At 43.3% G+C, this 23127-nt stretch overlaps 1 protein-coding gene across 5 annotated transcripts; it reads right to left on the bottom strand.

Moving 5' to 3' along the window:
- Nucleotides 1–3080: 3080 nt before the first annotated feature.
- Nucleotides 3081–21162, bottom strand: PLEKHS1 (pleckstrin homology domain containing S1). 5 transcript variants are annotated; one of them, XM_045582123.1, is made up of 14 exons: nt 20979–21162; nt 20574–20671; nt 17486–17532; nt 15749–15837; nt 15531–15637; nt 14666–14800; nt 13739–13814; nt 12764–12883; nt 10782–10907; nt 8960–9066; nt 8289–8495; nt 7461–7562; nt 6093–6228; nt 3081–3748 (listed from the first exon to the last, which is right to left on the bottom strand). In XM_045582123.1, exons 3-14 carry the CDS (start codon nt 17511–17513, stop codon nt 3569–3571), a joined length of 1413 nt encoding a protein of 470 aa, XP_045438079.1. In that variant the 5' UTR covers nt 17514–17532; nt 20574–20671; nt 20979–21162; the 3' UTR covers nt 3081–3568. The 5 variants fall into 5 exon arrangements, with proteins under 5 accessions (XP_045438079.1, XP_036294993.1, XP_036294991.1 ...); XM_036439100.2 differs by lacking the exons at nt 20574–20671; nt 20979–21162 and adding an exon at nt 17715–17865 and having other exon boundaries at nt 8304–8495; XM_036439098.2 differs by lacking the exons at nt 20574–20671; nt 20979–21162 and adding an exon at nt 17715–17864.
- Between the last annotated feature and the right edge of the window lie 1965 nt (nt 21163–23127).

Genomic DNA, 23127 nt, shown 5'->3' with positions numbered 1-23127 from the left:
AGAATTTAGGACCCTTGGACTTGCCTTGTAGTGATCTGTGTATACGTTTGCCATCACCTCCACTTGAGGATAAGGTTTGTAGTCAGGGATTCTTGTTGACTCATCTCCTATCCGGAGGACCAGTCTGTCATTGGAACTGTGTACTAATTGCTCATTAACTTGAGTGTTTTCTGAAGCCAGATGGCCATGCTAAAGGAGGGGTGTAAAACATGCTAATGAACCATAACAAGAGCCTGCACAGAATTCCCTTGGTTCCTGGAACATAAGGTGTGGGCTTCGTTGGTTTTCCTGGGCAAGAGGCCCGGAAAAATGAATGGGTATTACTGAAATCAGAGATGTGAAAAAGCTGAGTCATTGCCCACATTCCTTGTTCTCCCTAGGAAGTAAGCTCCATGCTGGCTCCTGTCTGCATTGCTGCTCCTGTGGACTATTCTCCTCTAGAGCTCAGATCACCTTCTCTTCCAGGAAGTGTTCAATGTAGCCTCCAAGGGCAACTGTCTGGTTTACATTCTGGCTTCTTCATGCACTAGCTGTAGCCTTGAGCAAGTTATTGAACTTCTCTTGGCTTGAGTTTCCTCCTCCAAAAGAATGGGAGTAGTGACAGCCCTGGTTTTACATGGCTGCAGTAGGATTCAGTGGTGTGTGCTCCCTGACTGTTGGTCACAAGGAGTATCATGATCTCTCTCCTCTCTAAACTCCTCTATCATTACACACTGGAAGTTAATTTTTCTTTTTTTTTAATATAGTAGTGTTACTTGGCTCCCAATCATTTTTCTAGTGGTCTCACCTATCCAGAACACTCTTGAGAACCAAGAGGCATACAAATAATTGACAGTACCATCAACACCATCGTCAAGATAACTGTGCACCCAAATCAATGTCACAGAAACCCTGCACCAGAAATGAATGAGCTTTACTCATGAATCCTCTTATACCCACACTCATAGTGTATGTGTGGTTAGAACAGTGGTTGGCAAACTCATTAGTCAACAGAGTGGCAAACTGCGGCTCCCGAGCCACAGTTTGCCAACCACTAGGTTAGAACAAGCTGCATCATCTGCTTTCCTGGCCCGCCCGCAGCATACACAGAAGCAGTCCTGGACCACTGGTGGAGGGGGAAACAGTCCTTCATACGGAATATCTAAGAGTGGGGTGAAATCATGCCCATCCCCTTGACACTGAAAAGGAAGGCAAGAACATGTTGACAAATTTCAGAAAGATTACAATGAACATAGTTTTAAAATTAAGCTTACAAAATGGTGCCTTCTCCAATGACAGCGGGTAAACGAGACCTTGGCGTGTTCATTCTTTTCTTTCCCATATGTCACAGGCTTTTGTTAAAGAGTTTTAGACCTTGTGTTTCTTCTGCATCCTCATAACTACTCCTAAGTCAATACTGACTCTCTTGAGAAATCCATTAATTGTTGGAAAATGGCTTGTATTTATTATTATTTTTAATATATTTTTATTGATTTCAGAGAGGAAGGGAGAGGGAGATAGAAGCATCAATGATGAGAGAGAATCATTGATTGGCTGCCTCCTGCACACCCCCTACTGAGAGAGAAAGAGAGAGAGAGAGAGAGAGAGAGAGAGAGAGAGAGAGAGAGAGAGAGAGAGAGACATCCATGATGAGAGAGAATCATGGACCAGCTGCCTCCTACAGGCCCCACACTGGGGATCGAGCCCACAACCCAGGCATGTGCCCTGACCGGGAATCGAACCCTGACCTCCTGATTTGTAGGTTGATGCTCAACTGCCAAGCCATGCCGGCTGGGCCCTCAGCTTGGTTTTAAGTTAATCAGATTTTACCCTGTCAAAAAAAAAAAAAAAAAAAAAAAAATGCTGTCAAAATCATTGATGTGAATATTTTATTTGGAATCACTATCAAAATAGAATAATGCTTTGACCGAGGCAGATGTGACCTGTTCCCCTGTTGGAAGTTTAAAACTCTAGAGCAGCACTGTTTTCTGGAACTTTCCATGAGGATGGACATATTCTATGCTGTGTAACGCTGTAGCCTCCTGCCATATAGGGCTACTGAACACTTCAAAGGTGGCTAGTGCAATCAAGAAACTAAATTTCAACTTTTACCCAATGTTAATTAGTTTAAATGTAAAAAGCCACATGTGACTAGTGGCTTCCAACTTAGGCAGGCCAGCCCCAGAGTTCAGCCTGTGAGTGCAAAGTTCACTTAAACCTTTTGTTTTCCAGAACTATCTAGCCTGAGTTGATACTGAGAATGAATGGCTCTGAGATCCTGCCCAATCCTTGGTCATTAGGTAAAGATTTCATTTACAGAAAATGAGCTGAATTTGAATGTCTCTTCTATATGCTGAAGGCCTTTTCAAACCTAAATCCAAATACGAAGTGGGGGTCAGGACACCTAATTCTCAGAGCTGGTTTTAGATTCTCGGTTCTGCCACCAGCAGGTGTGAAACTGGGAGCCATAAAGGAGTAGACTGTTAAATGTTCGAGGCCTTCATTTCCTCCCATTCAGAATCACAGCTGGTAAATACACAGGGTGGGCAAAGTAGGTTTACAGTTGGGAGTAAGCCAAACTCCCAGCTGAGTTTATTCTTGTCTCATTATTTATTAACTATTGTACTCTTTTCTATATGAACCGTTGTAAACCTACTTTTTTGCCCACCCTGTCTTTTCTGAAGCCCCCTGTAGCTCTACAATCCCCAGGTTGGGTTAGTCCTTTGGCTCTCTGCCTTTGTTTTCCTACCTATTGAAAAAAGATTGGATTCTATGGCCGTCCAGGATCAATTAATGAATGCATCAATTAGCTAAGACCTTCCAAACTTAGAAGTGCTAAGTAGTTTCTCTTACTAGTTAGAGAGCAAGGAGGTCTTTGCTGGATATGACCTAAAACTGCTTTAACTTCTAAGATAGTAACTTCTAAGATAGTTACTTTAAAAAAAAAAAAGTGAGATAATTATTGAATTCAAGAGGCCATTCTGTCTCAGCATTCTGGTTTTTTTTTCTTTATTGTTTCTTTGTGTGTGTGTGTGTGTGTGAGTGTGTGTGTGTGTGTGTGTGTGTGTTGTGAATGTGAGTGTGTGTGAGTGTGTTGTGTGTGTGTGTGTGTGTGTGTGTGTGTGTGTGTGTTGCAGTTTGTCTCGGCATTCTGGACCACAGGCATGATGAGTAGCAGGAGGTGTTGGGAGGGCTAAATGATATCGCATCTCTCTTGGGAATCTTGCCTTCCGGGAATGAGTATTTCCAACAGCATGTTCCCTAACAAAGAAGAGATTGTGTGGACTGTGACCTCACAGGGCACACAGCACATTCTCAGTGAGGGAATTGCCCAATCTCTGTCTGTGCTGCTTGGAACAAAGTCTGAGATAAGGCCTTCTATTTTCACTGTGTTCGTAGTCTTTCTCCCACTTGGCCCTCTTCACATCCCTGATGCAATTGCCAGCGAGGGCGCAGTGAATCCCATGGTGAAGAGGCAGATGTGGGAATTCAGAGGTGTGCTGACTTGCCTTGCATCACACAGCAATAAGTGGCAGAGTCCAGTCCGGAGTCCGGGTCCTATCCTCACCCCTTGGGTGGGTCCCACATGTTACTCTCCAGTTCTCTTCTGATGACCCTTTCTAATGGCTGGGCTCCTCTTCAGTGTCCTCTCCAGTTCAGACTTTCCCAGTTCAAAAGGAACAACATCTTGGTATTTTAAGGTGCATGTACAGTCTATGGCGTGGAATTTCTCAGAATTTGGGATCCGGCCTATGGTGAGTTTTACTTTCTAAAACAAAAGCAAGAAAATAATTAAATGACTAAAGATTGTCCTCAGGACTGTTTGTTCTTGGTATGTCCTCATTCACACCCTTCGAAGCAGGTTTTGAAGAAAAAATCCTGTGATGAACTACAATCAGAGGAGGACAGGAGGTGGTATCTCTAGGTGGAAAGCGGAGTTTTATTGTCTGGCATCCAAGGTCTGGAGCCTTTAGGGCAGATTCTAAATGGCATCAATGGTGCCCAACGGGCCCAGTTGTACCAAGAATTAAAAAGCCTCTGGATGCTAAAGAACAGAAGTGACATCACCAGACAGAACAAGCTCCTGACAAAATAGGGAGAAAATTGAAGTTTGATGTGTCTCCTGCAAAATCTAGCATTTCCTCCCCTTCCATTGAAAAATCTCACATTTTTTCCTCTCACTGTCTTTATCCAGCTCCACCCCACCTCCCAGCTGAGTCCGCTCAAGGAAGAAGGGGCAATCTGCTTCGTTCAGGTGCTTAAAATAGGGACCCTTGGCTGCTCTGCCTTTGCCTCCATATCTCCCCTCTTCCAACATTCCTTTTCCTTCCAGAGGCCAGATCTTTGAATTTTTAAAAAGGACTGGATATCCATTTTCACATGGAGAAATTAGCCAGGAATGGTAAGGGTGGAGAAGGGAGGTGTTTTTATTGTTTGTTTGTTTGTTTGTTTGTTTGTTTTTGGTCATCCAAATAATCAGGCTGGTGAGCACCCAGATTTCTCAGAAGCATCTGGTTGTCCCCCCAGAAAAAGGGGTCAGGCAGATGGAGCACAGGAGGAATGCTGCTGTCCCCTCCCAGGCAGGGGACTCCACAATCCAGAAAAGCAGCCTTCATAACTGCATACAGTGCCCAGGCAAGCATCCTTTCCTTGGGCTACTTCCAGGCCAAACTCCTCTTGGCTTCGGAGCTGGTGGGTCAGAGCATAGTTTGGTAAGAAGATATTATTGAACCCTAGGCCCCAGCATGGGTGTCTCGCAGAGGAAATATTGGTACCTGATTGTTGGATTGGGCCCCTGAAAGCCCACCCACCGCACAAATGCCAACCCTAGTCTTTGAAACTCAAGCCCAACACCTCCTTCTCTAAGATACCTTTCTGACCTCCCTCAAACAGATTTACTCCATTCTCCCTTTTCACTGACATGGCTCTCTGTTCATCTCAAGGCACACACTGAATAGTAGCTAGCACATAAGATGCCTGATTTCTCACTAATCTGTGAGCTCCTTAAGCTCAGGCTGAGGCCTCTTTTGTAGCTCGAGCACCTACAGCCAGCATACAGTAGATGTTCAATAAATAGTCAGTGAGCGAATGAATGAATAAATGAACAAATGAGTCCTTGCTCTCCTACTAACTAGTTATGCATCTTAGACAATTCACACAATCTTACTGGTTTCCCATTTAGATAATAGAAGTGGTACAATCTGTCTAGCCAACAAGGTTATTGTGTGATAGGACACATGTAATCATAAACTCTTAGAGATGGAGGAAATTTAAGAGATCATCCTGTACAGTGGTTTAAAAAAAAAAAGTTTCTTCAAGGAGAGCTAACAGGAAAGTTCAACATATAAAAAAGATAACTGGTAAATGTAGACTGATCTGGTTGAAGGTCTATACTGTACTTTTCTTCTCCTCTCCTCTCCTCTCCTCTCCTCTCCTCTCCTCTCCTCTCCTCTCCTCTCCTCTCCTTTCCTTTTTTTCTTCTCCTCTCCTCTCCTGTCATTTTCAGGGGCCAAGAAGCACAGTTGAAAACCAACTCTTTCACGTTAGAGAGATGAAACTGATGCCCAGATAACAAAGTGTTTTCCAAGGTCACGTGGCTCATCAGAAATAAAAATGGACAAGGGAAGGCATGAACAACATGGAGACTATACTAATAGGCAGAACTATGTCTGAGCACTAAATAGGTACCATTCACTGTTGTAAGCACATTAGATATATTATTTCATTTAATTCACCAATAACTAATATTATCACTACATTAGAGAAAATTGAGGCAAAAAAAAAAATTGATTAAAGGACGGGATGCAAACCCTGAGCCAGTCTGGTTCCAATGCAAGCTCTTTATGCCGCATCATGTGTCTGAAGTCTTGACCAGCCATTCAGTCTCCTCTTCCTCGAATTACTTCACATGAAAGGGCCCTATTTAACCTTCTGTTATTTGCATATATTACAGGAAGTGTTATTTACACTCCTAGTCTCTTATTTACACATGGTGGCTGAGGATTGAAGAGTCTTATTTGTAGTCAGAGTACAGTTCACACTCAGTTTAAGACCTTGACCTTGTTCCTTCTGGCACTGACTTGCCCTGGGCAGGGCCAGTCAGCAGGACTCACCTCCTTCTGGATGGACCGGCTGAGAAATAAGGAGACCTCGTCCAGGCTGTGGGGCTTTAGGTCATTCACGGCCAAAAGGTGGTCTCCGTGAAAAAATAAACACCCCAGGCGTGGGGGTCCCTCCCACGCAGCCACACTGCAAGGGGAATACAGCGTCGGACACAAGCATGAAACCACACTCACTGGCAGGACACGGATGGGTCCCTCTGTCTAATTATCCCATCATTACTACCACTAGTTTCATTAGCTATGTTGCACCACATCTGAAGTAGTTGAACTCCTTCTTCTGTCTGAAATATTCTTTCCTCTTTCCCCACTGTGGGAGTCTTACTGCCCCCCCGCCCCCACCCCCAAAGCCTCTACAACGCCCTCCTATGGTCCACTTCCCTTACTCTAATTAACCGCTCCTCTCCCACCCCTGGGTTTCTATTGCACTGTGTGAGCACTCACTTATTGTATATTAAAATAAATGTGTTTTATATGTACTTGTTTATGTGGCTGTTTTTTTCACCAGAAGTATGGCATTAACACCTTTTTAAAAAATTATTTATAACCCCATAACTCCAAGTAAACAAAAAGTGCTCAGTAAGTACATATTCACTGAAAGTGAGCACATAATGATTACACTATGAACACCTAATAAACAATACTATAAACAAATTAATGAATGAGAAATCCCAGGCAGAGAGAGGTCCACTGTTTTAATCAGTTATTTATTGAGCCTTAGATTGTGGGCAATGGGGGGAAAGGCAAGTCTGAGGTTCCTGCCCCCTTATAGAACGTGTAAGGCAATTGGTGTGAAACATCTTATTTACATTGAAGGTCTTTCTCCCCTTGTAGAAATATAGTCTCCCATCAGAATGAATTACAAATTCTTTTAAGAGACTTAAAATCAAATGAACTGTGATTATTTCAAGAAAACTCTCTGTCACAGGGTCTGTTGTGTCTGTCCTTGACCAGCAGGTTTTCAGCTGGTGTCTCGAAGTCTAGACCCTGATATGTCTTTTCCTTTTAGACTTTAGATTCTTGTCGGCCTCACTAACTTTGTTCATTCACAAATACTCATTGCTCATTCATTGGGATAATTTCCTTAGGCCTATGTATTCCATCCCACTTCTCCTCACCTTGAAAAAAGTTAGAAATTTGCTCCTTCCTGGACTTTTGAGTCCTAAACCCACCCATCTCCCGCTGACCCTCCCACACAACAATATCTTTATTTTAGCATCAATCAAAGACCTGCTACAACAGCAAAAGGACAGTCCAAGCTCTCCAGGCAGTTTTGCTACCTACAGTGTTTCAAAGTATGAATGTTGTCTTCATATCTCCCAACCGAGTTTGTCATCAATAACCCTCGGATCTCTGACTCACCATATCAGACCTGTGGCTTCTGTGAGATCCAGGTAATTGGTGACATCAAGAGGAGAAAGGAACACATTCAGTTTCTCCACGTGGCTTTCATCAGGAATGTTACTATGAGATAAAACATTGGTAAAGGTCAAATCAGGCAACTACTGTATCCCTGGTTCTGAATGGTACTTTCTGGGTAAACTCTAGCCTCCTACATAGGAGATGGCCTTGTCCAGCTAAAGATTGTCCAACATATTTAGAGAAGAATATGAATTTGAATTACAGAAAAGAACCCATAGATGCCCTCCTCCACTCCTCTTGGGATGTGGTGGTGGATGGGAGACGATGAGAAGGGAGAAAAAATGGGCTAAATTGATTATATAATTGTCCATATCAGGTCAGTTTGCACATTTCTCCACTGGGAATGAAGAAGACACTGAAAGAGTTAAAACTGAGGACAATCTCATCAAATGCCCTTGGCATCACCACACCTAAATGTTCCCTTCTTTCTTCTCCTGGTAGAGAATCAAACCTTTTGTGATTTGCATGACCAACATTTTAACAGTAAAAGCTGGGTGATATGCCTCCCACATCAGTGTGATCCAGGGCTTGAGAGGCAAGCCAATGAAGAATTTGACAAAATATTTGAAAATGCCACCCACCACCCAGGGAGCTCAGCTTTCAGCTCTTTTATACCTTGGCCACCACATCAGTGACAAGGGGAAGCAGGTCATATTCTTGGCTGACTTTGAGATATTTTAGGAATTTCTTTAAAATTTGAATTCTAAGTAAGAAAGGAAGGCTGTCTTGCTCTAAGGGCCCACAAAGTTTGAGAAATTAGAACCTTACTTGATTAATATGGACAGTTGCACAACAGTTAGTGGGGTCGACCCCTTTTTGCCATTCATGGTCTGGGCTTCCGTTTTGGCAGGTGGAAGGCAAGAGTCACTCCTGGAACCTTGTTCTTGCAGATGAAGCCCCCTGAGCGGGGTCTCTGGAAGGGCCTGGGATTCCTCTTTGCTATTAGCAGACTCATCGGCTGTCTCTTTGAACAAGCTAGAGGATAAGAAGTGAACACAAACCCTTTTTTAAGCATATCTATTGACAACTTCCACATTTATGCACCTAACAGTCGTGTGAACATTAACAAGATGTTGAAGTATATCCAACCATCCACATCACAGTCACAGAATCAAATCCAACAAACTCTCCATCTAAAAGTGGATATGGAGTTAAAATAATTCTCCACCTTGAGAGTTTTGGGAGATGGAAGTGAGAGTGTGAGAGATAGAAATGCAAACTAGAAAATCACTTCCTCGGGAGACAGAAAAAAGTCCCGAGGATGTCATTAACGGCTTTCTGTGGGGAGAGAAGCCAATTCTCACTTTATCCTGTTTTGAAATCACTGAATGTGTAGAATTTGGTTGATGGTAATACCTTTGTATTAACATTTCAATAGTGATTTTCTGTAACCATACATTAGCCCAAATCTATTTTTAAAATGTGGGAGTTTTACTTACCAGGATTTCATTGACATGTAATGGCGCTCAAGTCTTTCAGAGACCTGATCTGGATTACCAAGTTCAATGGGTTCACCAGATTCACTGGCAGCAATGATATTATCCAGCTATGGACAAGAGGAATAAATGTAAGGATGCAAGTCTACCAATAAGCCAGGTGTCCATGATGGTTCTAGGCCCTAACCTAGGAAATGCATCCGCCATTGGATGCACAGCAGTGCTCTTTCTGAGGGACTGATCCAGGAAAGCGCTGGCAGACTCAGTCCATTTCTTCTCCTGGTCCCCATGCTCCTTCCAAAGTGTTTTATTGTGACTAAATTGCTGTTGATTTTTCTGTTTCCTTGGCAGGCACTTAATGACATGAATTCTTTCCCCCAACCAGTGACACTATGAAATCATGTCACCTGGCTGGGTCAAAGACTCTGATACAGAGCTGGCCTCAGGCTACTATAATGAGGGTGATCCAAGTTGCTTCAAAAGTCAATAAAGAGTTTTACAGACCCTAGAGAGCCTCTCAACAAATCCTTCAGAACTAAAGCATTCATTGGGGGTAATGGTTTCTCAAAAACCCTTAGGGCTTTCTATTGCCTACCTAAAAAATTAAGCATCAACTCATAATTGGAAGAGTTCATTCCAGTCAAGCCAGTCTTCTCACTACATATCTACCAATGCTCTTCTAGTACCCATGATCATGCTGTTTCCTTTACCAGGAATGCCCGTTTTCTCTTCTGCCTAAAGAAGTGTCTTCAGGCCTGGCTGAGGTCCCATGGCCCCTCCTGACTACCTCAGTCACTGCTAATCTCTCCCTTCTCTGAAATTCTATTGCACAGTTTTGTACTTAATTTTTTAAATGGTCTTTTAGCTTCCACTTCTTGGTATATATCCAAAGAACCCCAAAACACTAATTCGAAAGAATAAATGTACCCCTATGTTCATCGCAGCATTATTTATAATAGCTAAGATAGCAAAGCAACACAAGTGCCTGCCCATCATCCACCTCAATTATATATAGCTTCTGGGTCGATAGTACTAGAAGATAATTCAGGTCCTGCCACTGCCCTCCTAAGAGACCACCACAGCCTCTGTGCTGTCTGCAGAATAAAGTCAACTCCCCATTCTGGCATGGCTCATTTTTTCCTGTTATATTCCCTACTATGCCATTCTCTCTAAGTTACAGCCCAACTGAACTATTTACTGTGTACCTATCAAGTGGATTTTTGTCACGGAAGCCTTCCCTGACTCCAGGGGAGAGAAAACCTCTGCTTTTTCTATTGGTTCCAGAGCTTGTTGACCATGCCTCTTGGACAGCACTGTCATGTGTGATAACTGGAAGGGCTGGGAGCTCTGAGGGCAGAGTCATGTAAAAGGCACTCAGTAGGGGCTTCTAGTAGATCAATAGACTAGTTGATACACACCAAACCATTTATCACCCAAGGACCTGTGTTCATATTATTGTTTCTGCCCAGGATGCAGAAAGTCTCCCCAAGTCAACTCCCAAGTCCAAATTTTGCCTATCAAGTGAAGTCATATATCATCTGCCTGAAATGTTCCCTGGTTTTCTGTCTGGAAGTCAGTCCCCTTGCCTTCCACCCCTCGTGCACTCTGGGCATTTTGTAAACATCTTTCTTCAGCATGGAGCCCTTTCGTCTTGTGTGGTGGTTGGTTCCTATTCAGCTGGTTGAATAGGAACATTGAGCACATCACCCATGTCTGATTAGCTGATTCGGTGTTTTACTCAACCAGCCTAGTGCCTCAGGAACAGTGCAGGGGCTCAGGCAAATATTTTAGAAGGGATAAATGATTAATAAATGGAAAGGGTTACCTCCAAAAGAATACTCCGAGGACTAATATAATGACTCTCTTCTTCCGTATCTTGAGTGGTCTCTGGTGAGAAATCATGTAGTAGATGAGCTTGTCTGAGTCCTGGAGAACTTGTTTCCATTAAATTCTGGACAAAGAGATGAAGACAGAATGAATGTGTTGCTTTTTCTTTGTAAGAGACAGAATTAAAGCACATGCTTTCTGGGAAATCCATACAAATGAATTGGGTTGAGAAGATCAGAGGGTCTTCTAAGGTTACATCCAGAATCCTACACAACCCGGAGATATCTCTTGAGTCTGGGTCACCCTTGACAATGTGAACACATGAGCTCATCTTTCAGGCTTTTCTCTACGATTGGGATCTGTAATTTAAAACAAGTGGTTCTCTCAGTGGGTGGCATCCTAAGTCACCAAGCTCTGCCAAAGTCCTCCACCCCCATCTTTTTTCTAGTTTTCACTTAAGGCATTTGAGAAGATAATTATTAGTCCAGAGTTAAAACATTGCAAATTTCCTCTTCCTGCTCAATATTTCTCCTTTGTGTTCTGTTCACATACTGCTATTGTTTTCATAGCAATGCAATGTGGTAGTGCTGGTCATGTGACAGTATGAATTACAGGCTTCAGGGTGATCTAGGATCAACCAATTACTGCCTTCCCTCCCCAATACATACAAGAAACTCTACTAAAGTAGCTGCTTTGCATGGCAGGGAAATAGTTGGCACAATTCAATTCTCCCAAGAGCAATGCCTTAGAACAGAGGTTTTTAAAAAGACCTGGGATGTTCTCCAGGCAGTCCTTGAAGGGAAGTGATTAAAAAAAAAAAAAAATAGATGCATTGAATTTGTGTCCATTTATCCAGCTCCAAGGTCATGGAGCCAGATCATGCTGAGCTGGGGCTGAAGAAGGGATCTAATTTAATTTCAACACCAGCAATAGCAACAACAACAATAAATCCCAGCAATGCAGATGGTATTCTTAGCTGGAGCTGACTAAAAACCACTGGACTGAATACATAGTGTGAAAAGGTGAGATGACCAATAACATTATCTTTGGGGAGAAGAAGGGGCAGCATGAGTGAAAAGCAAGAGGCATTTACTGAAAACAGTTAGTCTTCCCAACGCTGTTTCCTGTCACCTTCCCCACAAACACCAACTGAGGTTTTGGTTTGGTGAGCTTGATAAGCCACAAAAAGCTTTTAAAATAGTTGGAGAGCTTCCAGCTAGATAAAAACAGGAGGCTGTGCCATATTAAGATGTGTCTGGTACCCAGGGAGAAGGGGAAGTCCATGGTTACATCTCTAAGAGACATAATAGTATTTGTGGCAGAAGATGAAAACACTCAACGCATTTTTTAAATAATATCCAAAGCTGGAAAGACCACAAATGCAAGACACAAATGAGAGGATGATTACAAATCACTTCCAGGGGACAGATGTATTTTTTCTTCAACTAAATATTATTAGAAATTAAGATGAAATCATACACACACACACACACACACACACACACACACAGAAGTAAGACTGATCTAGGAAAATGAAGGAAATTAATAAAGATTCTAATTTTGCTTGGAGGAGCACAGATGATATGGCAGGAAATCAAGTGGTGTTTTGGCAATTTTTTTGCAGAGATAATCTGCCCTCTGTGTGAAAGGAAGGAAAAGGTTATTAACCTGCCTTTGGTTTAGCTAGGGGAGGTGAAGGAGTTGGAAGCGGGGGGCGGGGGGGGGGGGTAGCTTCTTCCAATAATGCCCAGATGTGTATTGAGGAGCATCCAAAATGAATGAATTCATTTAGAGGTAGGCAGGGCAAGCAGTAAAGCTTATCTATAATATAGCCAACAGACTATATATAGGATAAATCCTGGGGCTAAGAATTGTTCTTATGGTGGGTTAGGAAGGGGTCAAATCCATTGGAGAGACCCTTGAGGCATCAGCTGTCTCCCATGCATCGGATCCTGAGAGAGGTGAGGCGAGTCTGGTTACCATGTCTGGAAGAGTATTTCTGGACGTGGTGGAGCCGATGGTTTCCGATGTGCCAGAATAACCCAGGAGAGGGCTGGGGTCCGAAGAGGGCCTTTTAGCAGCCAATGAGAGTGTCTCCTGCTTATGAAAAAGGATACTGGGATCAGGGCATGATGGATCCCTTGTCTGGAATGAGGCAATAGCCTCATCATTGGGCTCCCTGCCTCTGGTCTTTCATCACTAACGTTTGTTCCGTTGGCCAGCTTTCTCTCCCTAAGACATGCGGTGATCTTGTCTCCCTCCTGTTTCCAAATCTTCAGAATGGCTGTCGACACTCCCCAAACTTCCCTCAACCTGTCTTTTCAACCTTATGGTGCTCTGCACCCCCCTTTGTTCTAATAATTTGAGTCAATTTGTAGAAACACCATGCTTTCTCTTCTGCCTTGGCTTCAGCTTTTGTTGGAAAGCATAGAACAACCTGAAAACATGTTAAGACAATACCTGGAGACCAAAGTCTCATGCAAAAAAGGTCTGCCCACCAAAAGGACCTGTGCAAAGGGTCTTAGGACGTCAACAAAAATACTTCAAGTCACTAGTCCTTACATTAGGGAGACATCGTATTGAAAATGCAAAGGAAAGGAAAAGCATTCTATAGAAACCACCCTAGACTTAGTCATTCCAAAGGGAGCTGTTCTGTACCTCGAATAACAATGAGGGAAAATACTGTTGTTTCGGCGACTATTAAGAAATGCCACAGTTAATTTTCACTCCTCCCACCTCCACAATGGAAATCTGAAGTGTCTCTATTTTAGCGCAAAACACAAAAGTATTTTTTCCCTCCTGGTAATCATAAAAATAACAAGGATGTACATTCTCTCACTTATTTATTCCTTGTGTTAATGCCAGTTGCCAAGGAGGAGCAGGAGGAAAGCTCCCATTGTCTCCTGAGAAGGAGGTTGTGCCCAGGTTCCCTGTCATTCTGTGAGCCACAATCACCTCTGCATTCTGGCGTGCTGCTTTCACATCCCGGCTGCATGATGACATGAACGAGACCCAGTCTTTAATCTTCTCCCTGTGGTTAGAATACACTTGAAGCTGGCATGTGGCAACAATTGCGCCTTTGCTCCTTGTGAACCGGAGGAGGATTCTTTTATTACCATTGGAACAGGCAGTGGGAGCAGGTAGTGGGGAAATAAGGACTTTTTCTTCGAAGGAGCTTGAATGACCCTCTGGCTCCTTACCTCCTCCACCCTCACACACAAGAATTAACCCTCCGGCCTCCTCTGCGAGGAAAGCTCAGAGAAATGGGGGGAAAGGAGAAAGGGACAGTATCATAGTAATCACAGGGTTCGGAGCTGTAGTGCTGACACTGATTTCTTTTGTGTTCTAAGCAGGCTCTGTACCTGTTGGTACCATTTTTTTGGGTGTAGCCAGCCAGGTGTGCCTCCCTGTGTGTGTTTATGAAGAATGTGCTTAAAAAGTTTGTATAAATCCCATTTTCTTTTCTGTTGATGCTCAGGACAATGTAGAAGAAAGCTTTTTGCTCTGGGGTGGATCTGAGACAGATTAAGGCTGTTCCCACTTTGGCTTTAGCGTTCGCTGCCCACCTCTGCATGGCTTCCTCCTCCAACCTTGGCCTCCCCGTAAGCAGATAATCATCTCCAAAGAGCCCACAAGGCACCTTCTTAAAACTGAGGACTCCTTCAGGGATGAACACAGCCCTCCACCCCAAATACATGTAACTTGTACAGGTGTCTGTGAATTGGCTTCTTTTATTACATGGGATGCATCTGGGGTGATGGTGACTGTTAGGGTGTGGAAGGGGGTCTGTGCTAAGTATGCTTATTGTTCACTGCTTTAAAATGGTTTCGTTTGCTTGCTTGTTGTTTGGCAACCGGGTGACACTGTTATCTGACGACTCACCTGTCGCTGCCAATGAGGAAGTACTCTCTGCCAGTGGTCCTGATGGACATCACCTCTTCGGGCTGGCACTTAAACATCTTCTGTACGGATCGCATCTTTTCGTGGCTACTTATGCCAATGTCTACACTGGAGTTTCTGTTCGACATGGACAAAAAGGATCAAACAGATACACACACAACATTAGAAAGAACACCGACTCCTTGTTTTATGTTAGGATTCAAATGGAGTCAAACTTGAGGTTTGTGTGTTCAATGTTTTGAAAATTACCTAATCATTTTAGAAAATAAGTTTAGATCTGGGTCATCAAATATTTGGTTCAGCATAAAACGTAATTCAAACATTCCCATTTTGCTTGGAACCTTGATTCCACAATTATCATGGTTTCTAAATTTTTGGTACATAGTTCCTTAAAGACAAAAAATTCAACCTCAACGTTTTTTTTAAACCTATCTGAGCTTTATGGAATGGTGATTTCATCTGCTCTCTCTCACCGCTAAATTAAGCGCATTGATAGCTTTTGTAACTAAATTCTAATGAATAATTTACCAACTAGACTATTCAATATGGAATAATTATTTAGCTATCTCTACCCACATGTTCCCCCGTTTGGCTTCTTTTCAGCAACAAATATTATGCTCCTTTTTTAAATTGATACTTTTTTAGAGTGAGGAGGGGAGAAAGAGAGAAACATTGATGTGGGACCAAACATTGATGGACTGTCTCTTGCAGGGGTCTCAAGCCTGCAACCCAGGCATGTGCCCTGACTACTAATCCTTTGGTGCAGGCCTTGCTTCTTTCAATAATGACTTCAATTTCAGTTTGCATGCAACCGATGTTAAAAACTTCTGCTCAATTGGATACATACCCATCGATTTGAATGGAACCTCGGTGATGGTGGTCTTTGTAATAGGAAAGACTAAAGCCCGTCTCTCCACTCCTTGACAGGACAAAAAACCTCTTTTTCCAAGAGGGCTGAAAAATGAAAACATTTTACATCTCTGTTAAACTCGGAGGAAGAGGAAGCATTGAAAACTTGCTCAGGAGGTTGGTGGGAGGCCTGTTAAAACCCGAGTGAGTACTTACTGCTGAGGAGAAAAGCTGAGGAGGTGGTGATTTAATAAAGTAACCTTGTTTGCAGACTTCATTTTCATAATAATATGTAAATTGTTTGCCTAATAAAAGAAAGTGAACAGAATTCAGTTTGTTCCCAGCGAGTTTCTAAAAAGAACTGCTTTAGTTGGAAAACATTGTTTACTTCTGGAAAAGTCTTCAAATTAGTCCGCTAAGGGAAAAAAACGACAACACCCATCTGTAATAGGCCAGGAAAACAAAGGGGCCAAAGACCAGTGTGTGACTCTTATTCACCCACAGGGGGACCTTCACTCAGGCACCTGCTTCCAGCTCACACCCATTGGGTCCTCTGTTTCTGAAGCACTCGGCTGGCTCTCTAGGTTTGTCTCCCTTCCTGCTGACCCACCGGCCACAGGAGCAAGATGATCCTGCCTTGCCCTTTGGCTTTGCAAATGAACGTGAGACCACCTGCTATGAAAAATGTGGTGGCAAAGTGGTTACAGGGGTTTCCAAAATATTAAGTGTTTCTTCTTTAAAAAAATATATTTTTATTTATTTCATAGAGAAAGGGAGAGAAAGAGAGAGAGATGGAAATATCAATGAAGAGAGAGAATCATTGATTGGCTGCCTCTTGCACACACCCCCCCCAACCCCCACACACTGGGGATCAAGCCCTCAACCTGGGCATGTGCCCTGACCGGGATTCAAACCCCATGACCTTCCTGTTCACAGGTCAATGCTCAACCACTGAGCCAAGCCAGTCAGGCTTAAGTGTTTCTTTGAAAGTGTTGAAATTATATGCAGTTTTGATTTTTTTTCTATATTTTTCAAACTATCTACAAGAACTATAAACTACTTTCATTATTTAGAAAACATAACTAAATGTTAAAATTAAAAAAATAATTGTTCAGCACAGCTGATGTGGCTCTGTGGTTGCACATCCACTTATGAACCGGGAGGTCACAGCTTAATTTCTTGTCAGAAATTCCTGGGTTGCAGGTTTGATCCCTAGTAGGGCTTGCAGGAGGCAGCCAATAAATGATTCTTTCTCATCATTGATGTTTCTCTCTCTCTCTCTTCTTATCTCTCTGAAATCTATAAAAATATTTTTAAAAAATAATTTTTCAACAAAATTTGGTTTTGCTTTCATATCCAGACGATAGTTCTAATTTGTTCTTGGTCTGGGGAAAGGCAGCCTTTACTAAAGAATTAAAGCTCTTTTTAAATCCAGTGAAAAAAAAATCTGGGTCAGGTAAAGCAGCTGATGGGACCATTATGCTAGTGGTCAGTGATTCTTGGACAGCTGTCCTCACTCTCCTTCTGCAGCCTTTCCACCAAGTCCCCCCCAAGAAAAGGAAAAGGAAAAAAACCTGAAGGAAAAATATAACAAGTTTCAGCTCCTTTAATAATTGTAGGGCCTTGGACAAATTAAGGAAATCTTCCCCAGTCATTTCTGGGTATAGTTTGTTGTTAGTATCATCTCTAAGCAACAATGGAACATGAAACAAATGGAACAAATTGTCCATGAAAATCAGAAAATGCCAAGTTTCTAGCAAGAAGAGGTCTTAACAAAGTAATTAATCGAACCCAATGGCCTCTGCTACATTCTCCAAACCAAGAATCACTGTCCCAGAATGCCACGTGTTATCCCCACTAAAACCATCTTCTGTATCATGGTTGGGTTGATGGGAATTGTTTTTCATTTTCAATTAAAGGGTTTTTCCTTCTAAGAGTATTCCCCCTGGGTACCTGGACTCTTCCGAGGTTTGGGTTCCATTGTGGCTGGCTGTTCTCACCTGTCAAAAAGAAGAATTCAGAGCTGTTAGTCCCCACACAACAGGATGCTTTATGGATTAGCCACTTGATCATCAAGTATCAGGATGGTGCTCATGCATGTGGATGAGATGGGTTATCTGGCTCCTCCCCCACCCAGGCTGATGGTAGCTATGGCAACAGGATCTTTCGAAGCAGTGCTCACCAAATGTCAGTTCTGCGGAGATGACTGAAGAAGCTGTCTTCCCTGGACCTTGCTCCTGCTCCGATAAGACAATCCCACCCTAGCTGGCTTGGCTCAGTGGATAGAGTGTCAGCCTGTGGACTAAAGGATCCCAGGTTCGAGTCTAGTCAAGGGCACATGACCAGTTGCAGGGTTAATCCCCAGTAGGGGGTGTGCAGGAGGCAGCTGATCAATGATTCTTAACATGGATGTTTCCATCTCTCTCTCCCTCTCCCTTCCTCTTTATAACCAATAAAATATATATATATACATTAAAAAAAAAAAGAGAGAGAGAATCCCTGGGGGGTTGGGGGCAGAGCAATACCAGGAAGGACAGATAAGAACAGGGCAAGGGCAGGATGCTATGGATCAAACGTTGCTGAGAAAGCATTTCTGGCTGAAAGGAAGCCCGGCATAAGCCCTTTTCCACGCCAGGAACTCACTTTCCCCAGCAGGAACCTACAAGCGAGGACCACGGCAGGCTGAAGTTGCCCCAGCCCTGAGTGGCCCGTTCCCAAGGCTGCCTGGCTTTGGGGACTGAGGCTGACATGGTGACACTGACCCGGAGAGGGGACTCTTTCCTGGACACTCTGCCAGCAATCCCATGACCATTATGGGACCTGAGAGAAGGGGAATCCCGGAGGGTAAAGGGCTACGGGGCAGGTGAGGTCTTTAGAACAGGAAATAATGGATGGCCAATGTTTTACCTTGAATTAATGGCTCACACCCTAGAAGGAAGCCCGGAACAGGGCAGTGCCAGGACAGTCCCAGGAAAATGGGAAGAGGCCAAGGGACTTTTGCTGCCCTTGGGCACGGTGTCATTCCTCCCTCTCCTTCCTCATTTTTCTTTTTCTTCGGCATGAACTCATTCTTTCCTCCTAAGGCATCAATGACTGACAGTCTTTGTTTTCTAATCCTCACCCGAGGATATTATTTTCCATTGATTTTTTTTTTTTTTTTTTTTGAGAGTGAAAGGGAGAGAGGAGGAGAGAGAGACATCCACTGGTTACCTTCTGCACAAGCCCTGACTAGGACTGGGGAGCAAACCTGCAACCGAGATATGAGCCCTTGGCTGCAAATCAAACCCGGAACCTTTGGTCCATGAGCCAATGCTCTAACCACTGAGCAACCGGACAGGGCAGCGATGACAGTCTTAAGGTTAAGACCACAAATTCCCAAAGTCTACTTGGGCTGGCTGGTCAGAAGCATGAGAGAGCTATTTGAAGGCCAGTGGGGGTTTTTCTGGATGCTGAGCTCACAGCTTCCAGGACCAGAGAACAGTTTTTCTCTGTGGAGGGATCCCTCTATCTATACTAACGGTAATGATCACGTGAACAAAAAATCCAACAGCAAGGGAAATAACCACCAAGACCTTTCTGGGGTATCTTAAAGCATCTGTCAAAGAATTGTTGCCCTTGGCCCTGGCCCGGTACAATGAGCTGGAATGCCCGAGAAAGGCACCAGGTTCCCGAGGCCAAACCCTCCAGTCCCTGGAAGAGCAATTCTGTATGAGAAAGAACAGTATACCATACCTGTGTTTGTCCAACCCCCCCAAATCATGGACAGTTAAAAATTTACCCGAGATTTTGCATCTAATCCACTAGGTTCTTTCCAATTTTAGGGATTTCACTGCCTAAGCAGAATTGGGACCATTGGTTTTCAGCCCTTCACCCTTCCTTCCATCCATCTATCTGGAACTTGGCCAACTCTCCCTCTGGACATTTAGCCTAGTGAGTGTTGGAGTTCAGAGATCAGATGACAGGACTGTGCAGGAGCGATTAGCTGAGGGCGAGATATTTTCAAGCAGTGTGCTTACAGCAAGCTCTTGGTTTAAAAAGCCAATCATCTGTTTTTTTGGTGTTTTTTTTTTTTTTCTTGATTAAGCAATGATTCGTAGAGCCTTTATAGATTAGAAATGTTGCATACGCTATTGCTTTGGCTTCTCAGAACTCATCCTAGAAGGTAGCCCCTTTTACAAATGAAGACCTGCCTTTGACAGAAGAGCCAGATTGTAGGCTCCCAGCAGAGCCCTACACCGATGCTCACTCAGACACTCCCGCCAGCATTCCTCCCCCTGCACACTATCGATGCAAGAGAGCGTCCAAGGACATTTCCAGTCCAGCATGGGGACCCCTCCCTCTTTCCTCCACCCACCACAAAAGGAGAAGGCAGATGAGGCAGTAGGGTGTGCTGGGTTAGACTGCTAACTCTGGGACCTGCATTTAAATGCATCTCCATCTGTTAGGAGAGGTGTGATCTTGGGCACATTATAGCTCCTCTCTATACCCCTGTTTCTTCATCTGTAAAATGAAAATAAAATATTAACACCCTCATAGGATTGCTATCAGCATCACTTGAGATAATCTAGCGAGGAGCATTCAGTATCTAATAGGTACTCAATAAGTGCTACTTGTTAGGTCTTTTGTAGTTCAGCTATCCCATGATTCTATGGTTGTTTAATAATAACTAGCATTTACTGAGTACTTACTACATTCCAGGTACTTCTAAGGAAAACTTGTATAATGGGTTTCATACATATGTATACATATATTAGCTTTTTAATATATTTATTATATAATTTATAGAGATAATGTGAAATATAATTATATATGAAACCCAGTATATGTATATATGTATGAAATCCACTGTGTACATATATATGCAATATATTACAACAATGCTTATGTAATACAAGCAAACTCATACCTATGAAATAGCATTATATATATATATATATATATATATATATATATATATTAATATATATCACATAACAGCACTCTAAGGCTTACACTATTTTTGCAATGACACAACACCCATTTTCCAGGTGAGGGCACTTACCAGAGGGATTAAGCAATTGGTCTTCGACCACAGAACTGCCAAGAAGCAGAGTCAGGATTCTAAGTTGAGAGTCTCAACCACTTGGCTCTTCCTCCCACCTCAGAAAAAAGAATGAAATCATCTCACAGTTCTGCGTGCATTTCTCAGCATCGCCTCCACACAGGAAAGCCGTTCAGATTTAGCTCTTTGATCTCATGCAGGAGAATCTACCCACTGCTGTTGCCTAACCTGGCCATTGCAATGTCCTTTGGCCTTGGATGAGTGTGACATCAAGGGGTCCTATTTCCCTCCCGACTGTACCGAGCCAGGAGGTTATGAAGAGCCCATACCGGCGATTTGGGGCAGGTAAGCTTCCAGATCACCACGGCCTGAGACCCCACACGAAGCACAGAGGACAGTACTTACTGGAAGCCAGGAGGCCCCTGGTTCAGCTCTCAGCAAAAAGCCCTCTCCCCGGGTTTCCCACTTTACCTCCTGCTCACTCTGTGCTCCAGGGCCAGGGTGCAGATTCATACATAAGCTCTGTTTGAAATGTGAACCAACAGGAAGTTCCCTGACTTCTAGCTTAGGACAGATTTTTACCCTTGCCCCAAGTTGAAATGAAAACTGGTTTCCCAGGGGAATTCCCTGGCTTTTAATCTTCTTGTGGCTTGGCACAGACTGGCAGGCCCGCCCTTGCCATTCTAGTTGTTTAGAGGAAAAGAAAAGAATCCATATTTTTTTTAAAAAAATTCTGCCAGACTCTGGACCGTAGTCACAATGACTTATTAAGAACAGGGGCAGCCCAGCCTTGACCTGCCATGACTCCCATTGCAGCGATTCCCTTGCTTCCACCATCCATAGCCTCCCCTGTCCTCCTGGGGATGAGAGGAAGGATTCCTTTATGCTGGATGAGGAAACAAAAGCCTGGCTTCTCCAACACATGTGTACAGGCCAAGGATCTCAGGAAGACTTTCTTATCATCCGTAATGAAGATATCAACAGGGTGACACTGAGTGGCTCCTGCATAGCACCCAACAGTCCTGCAAAATAAGCAGGCTAACGTGAATGGCCACTCTTTTTTTTATTATTATTATTTTATTATTTTTTTAAATATATATTTTATTGATTTTTTTACAGAGAGGAGGGGAGAGGGATAGAGAGTTAGAAACGTCAACGAGAGAGAAACATTGATCAACTGCCTTCTGCACACCCGCCACTAGGAATGTGCCCATAACCAAGGTACATGCCCTTGACCATAATTGAACCTGGGACCCTCTATCCACTGAGCCCACGCTCTATCCACTGAGCCAAGCCAGTTTCGGCATTAATGGCCACTCTTAAACTTGCTGAGTGGGACTTGGCTACCATAGGGCCTCTGGCATATGTTCATTTATATTAAAAATTTTAGGGGACCCTGGCCAGCATGGCTCAGTTGCTTTAGAGCGATGTTCTGTACTACAAGGGTCATGGGTTTGATTCCAGGTCATGGCACATAAACAGGTTGTGGGTTCAAATCCCAGTTGGGAAGTGTACAAGAGGCAACTGATCAATGTCTCTCTCGCTCTCTTTTTCTTCCCCTTCTTCTCTCTCTCTCTCTCTAAAAAATAAAATTAAATTAAATTAAAATTTGAAAAATTCAATTAAAATATTTTTTTATAGTGAAAGAGGAAGGGGCTAATAAATTTTATCTTCTTTGATCACCTTTAGAAATGAACGTACAAAAACTTAATTTTTTTCATTACTAGTGTAACTGAGTTGGAACCAACTCTGCAAGGTATTCATTGAGTGGCCTGGACTAATTTAAGTTTCCTCATCTTCAAAATGGAATGGGTAGTGTTGACCTCACAGGATCTTCTTAAAATTAAGTGAGGCCTGCCCAGTGTAGCTCAGTGGTTGAGCATCAACTTATGAGCCAGGAGATCATGGTTCAATTCCCAGTCAGGTCAGGGCACATGCCTAAATTGTGGGCTCCATCCCCAGTAGGGGGCATGCAGGACACAGCTGATCAATGTTCTCTCTCATCATTAATGTTTCTATCTCCCTCTCCCTTCCTCTCTGAATGTGGTGAGCTTTCATAGCATACTCAGCCCCATATGTGCCAAGCCAGCTCAGCCAGGTTTGGTGAACCTGAGAGGGGGTGGTGAAGGTTTGAGAAAAGACAGACAAGGGAATGAAAGCTGGGTCTGGATGGGACACTGTTCTCTCTGATGGAGAGCTAGTGACAGCACCACAGACTACAAGCCGTGTCTTTTTTGTATAGCCAGATTCCACGAGGCAAAGTAAGGGCGTGGTCAAGATGTTTACAACATTCTGATGGGTTTTGAATCTACTCAACTACATGCACTTGAACTCTATCAAGCCCACATTACTCAGCCACGTGGGACCACAGGTTTGAACGATCAGGTTAAGCTTACACTATAGCTTTTGGCTATAATTGTGCTGGGAGGGCTCTGCCCTCCAAGCTGGGACTTGCACGTGGCCATGAGAGGATTGTGTCCTCTCATTATTCCGAGGCTTGAACCTGTCCAAACACTGTAGTTGCTCTCCACATCTGAAATCAATAAAAAATATT

Source organism: Pipistrellus kuhlii, unplaced genomic scaffold (genome assembly GCF_014108245.1).
Source record: "Pipistrellus kuhlii isolate mPipKuh1 unplaced genomic scaffold, mPipKuh1.p scaffold_m20_p_15, whole genome shotgun sequence".
NCBI classification, from domain to species: Eukaryota; Metazoa; Chordata; class Mammalia; order Chiroptera; family Vespertilionidae; genus Pipistrellus; species Pipistrellus kuhlii.
The sequence above is the reverse complement of the archived record's forward strand: the minus strand, read 5'-3'. Positions and strand labels throughout refer to the sequence as shown.

Excerpts from the sequence above, each read along its gene's own strand:
- PLEKHS1 (XM_045582123.1), bottom strand. The coding sequence starts at position 17,513 with ATGGAACCCAAACCTCGGAAGAGTCCAG. Across the intron at positions 14,801-15,530 it reads GGTTCCATTCAAATCGATGG|AAACTCCAGTGTAGACATTG; the intron begins GTATGTATCCAA and ends CATGTCGAACAG. Across the intron at positions 6,229-7,460 it reads GAAGCCACAGGTCTGATATG|TGTGGCTGCGTGGGAGGGAC; the intron begins GTGAGTCAGAGA and ends TTCCCCTTGCAG.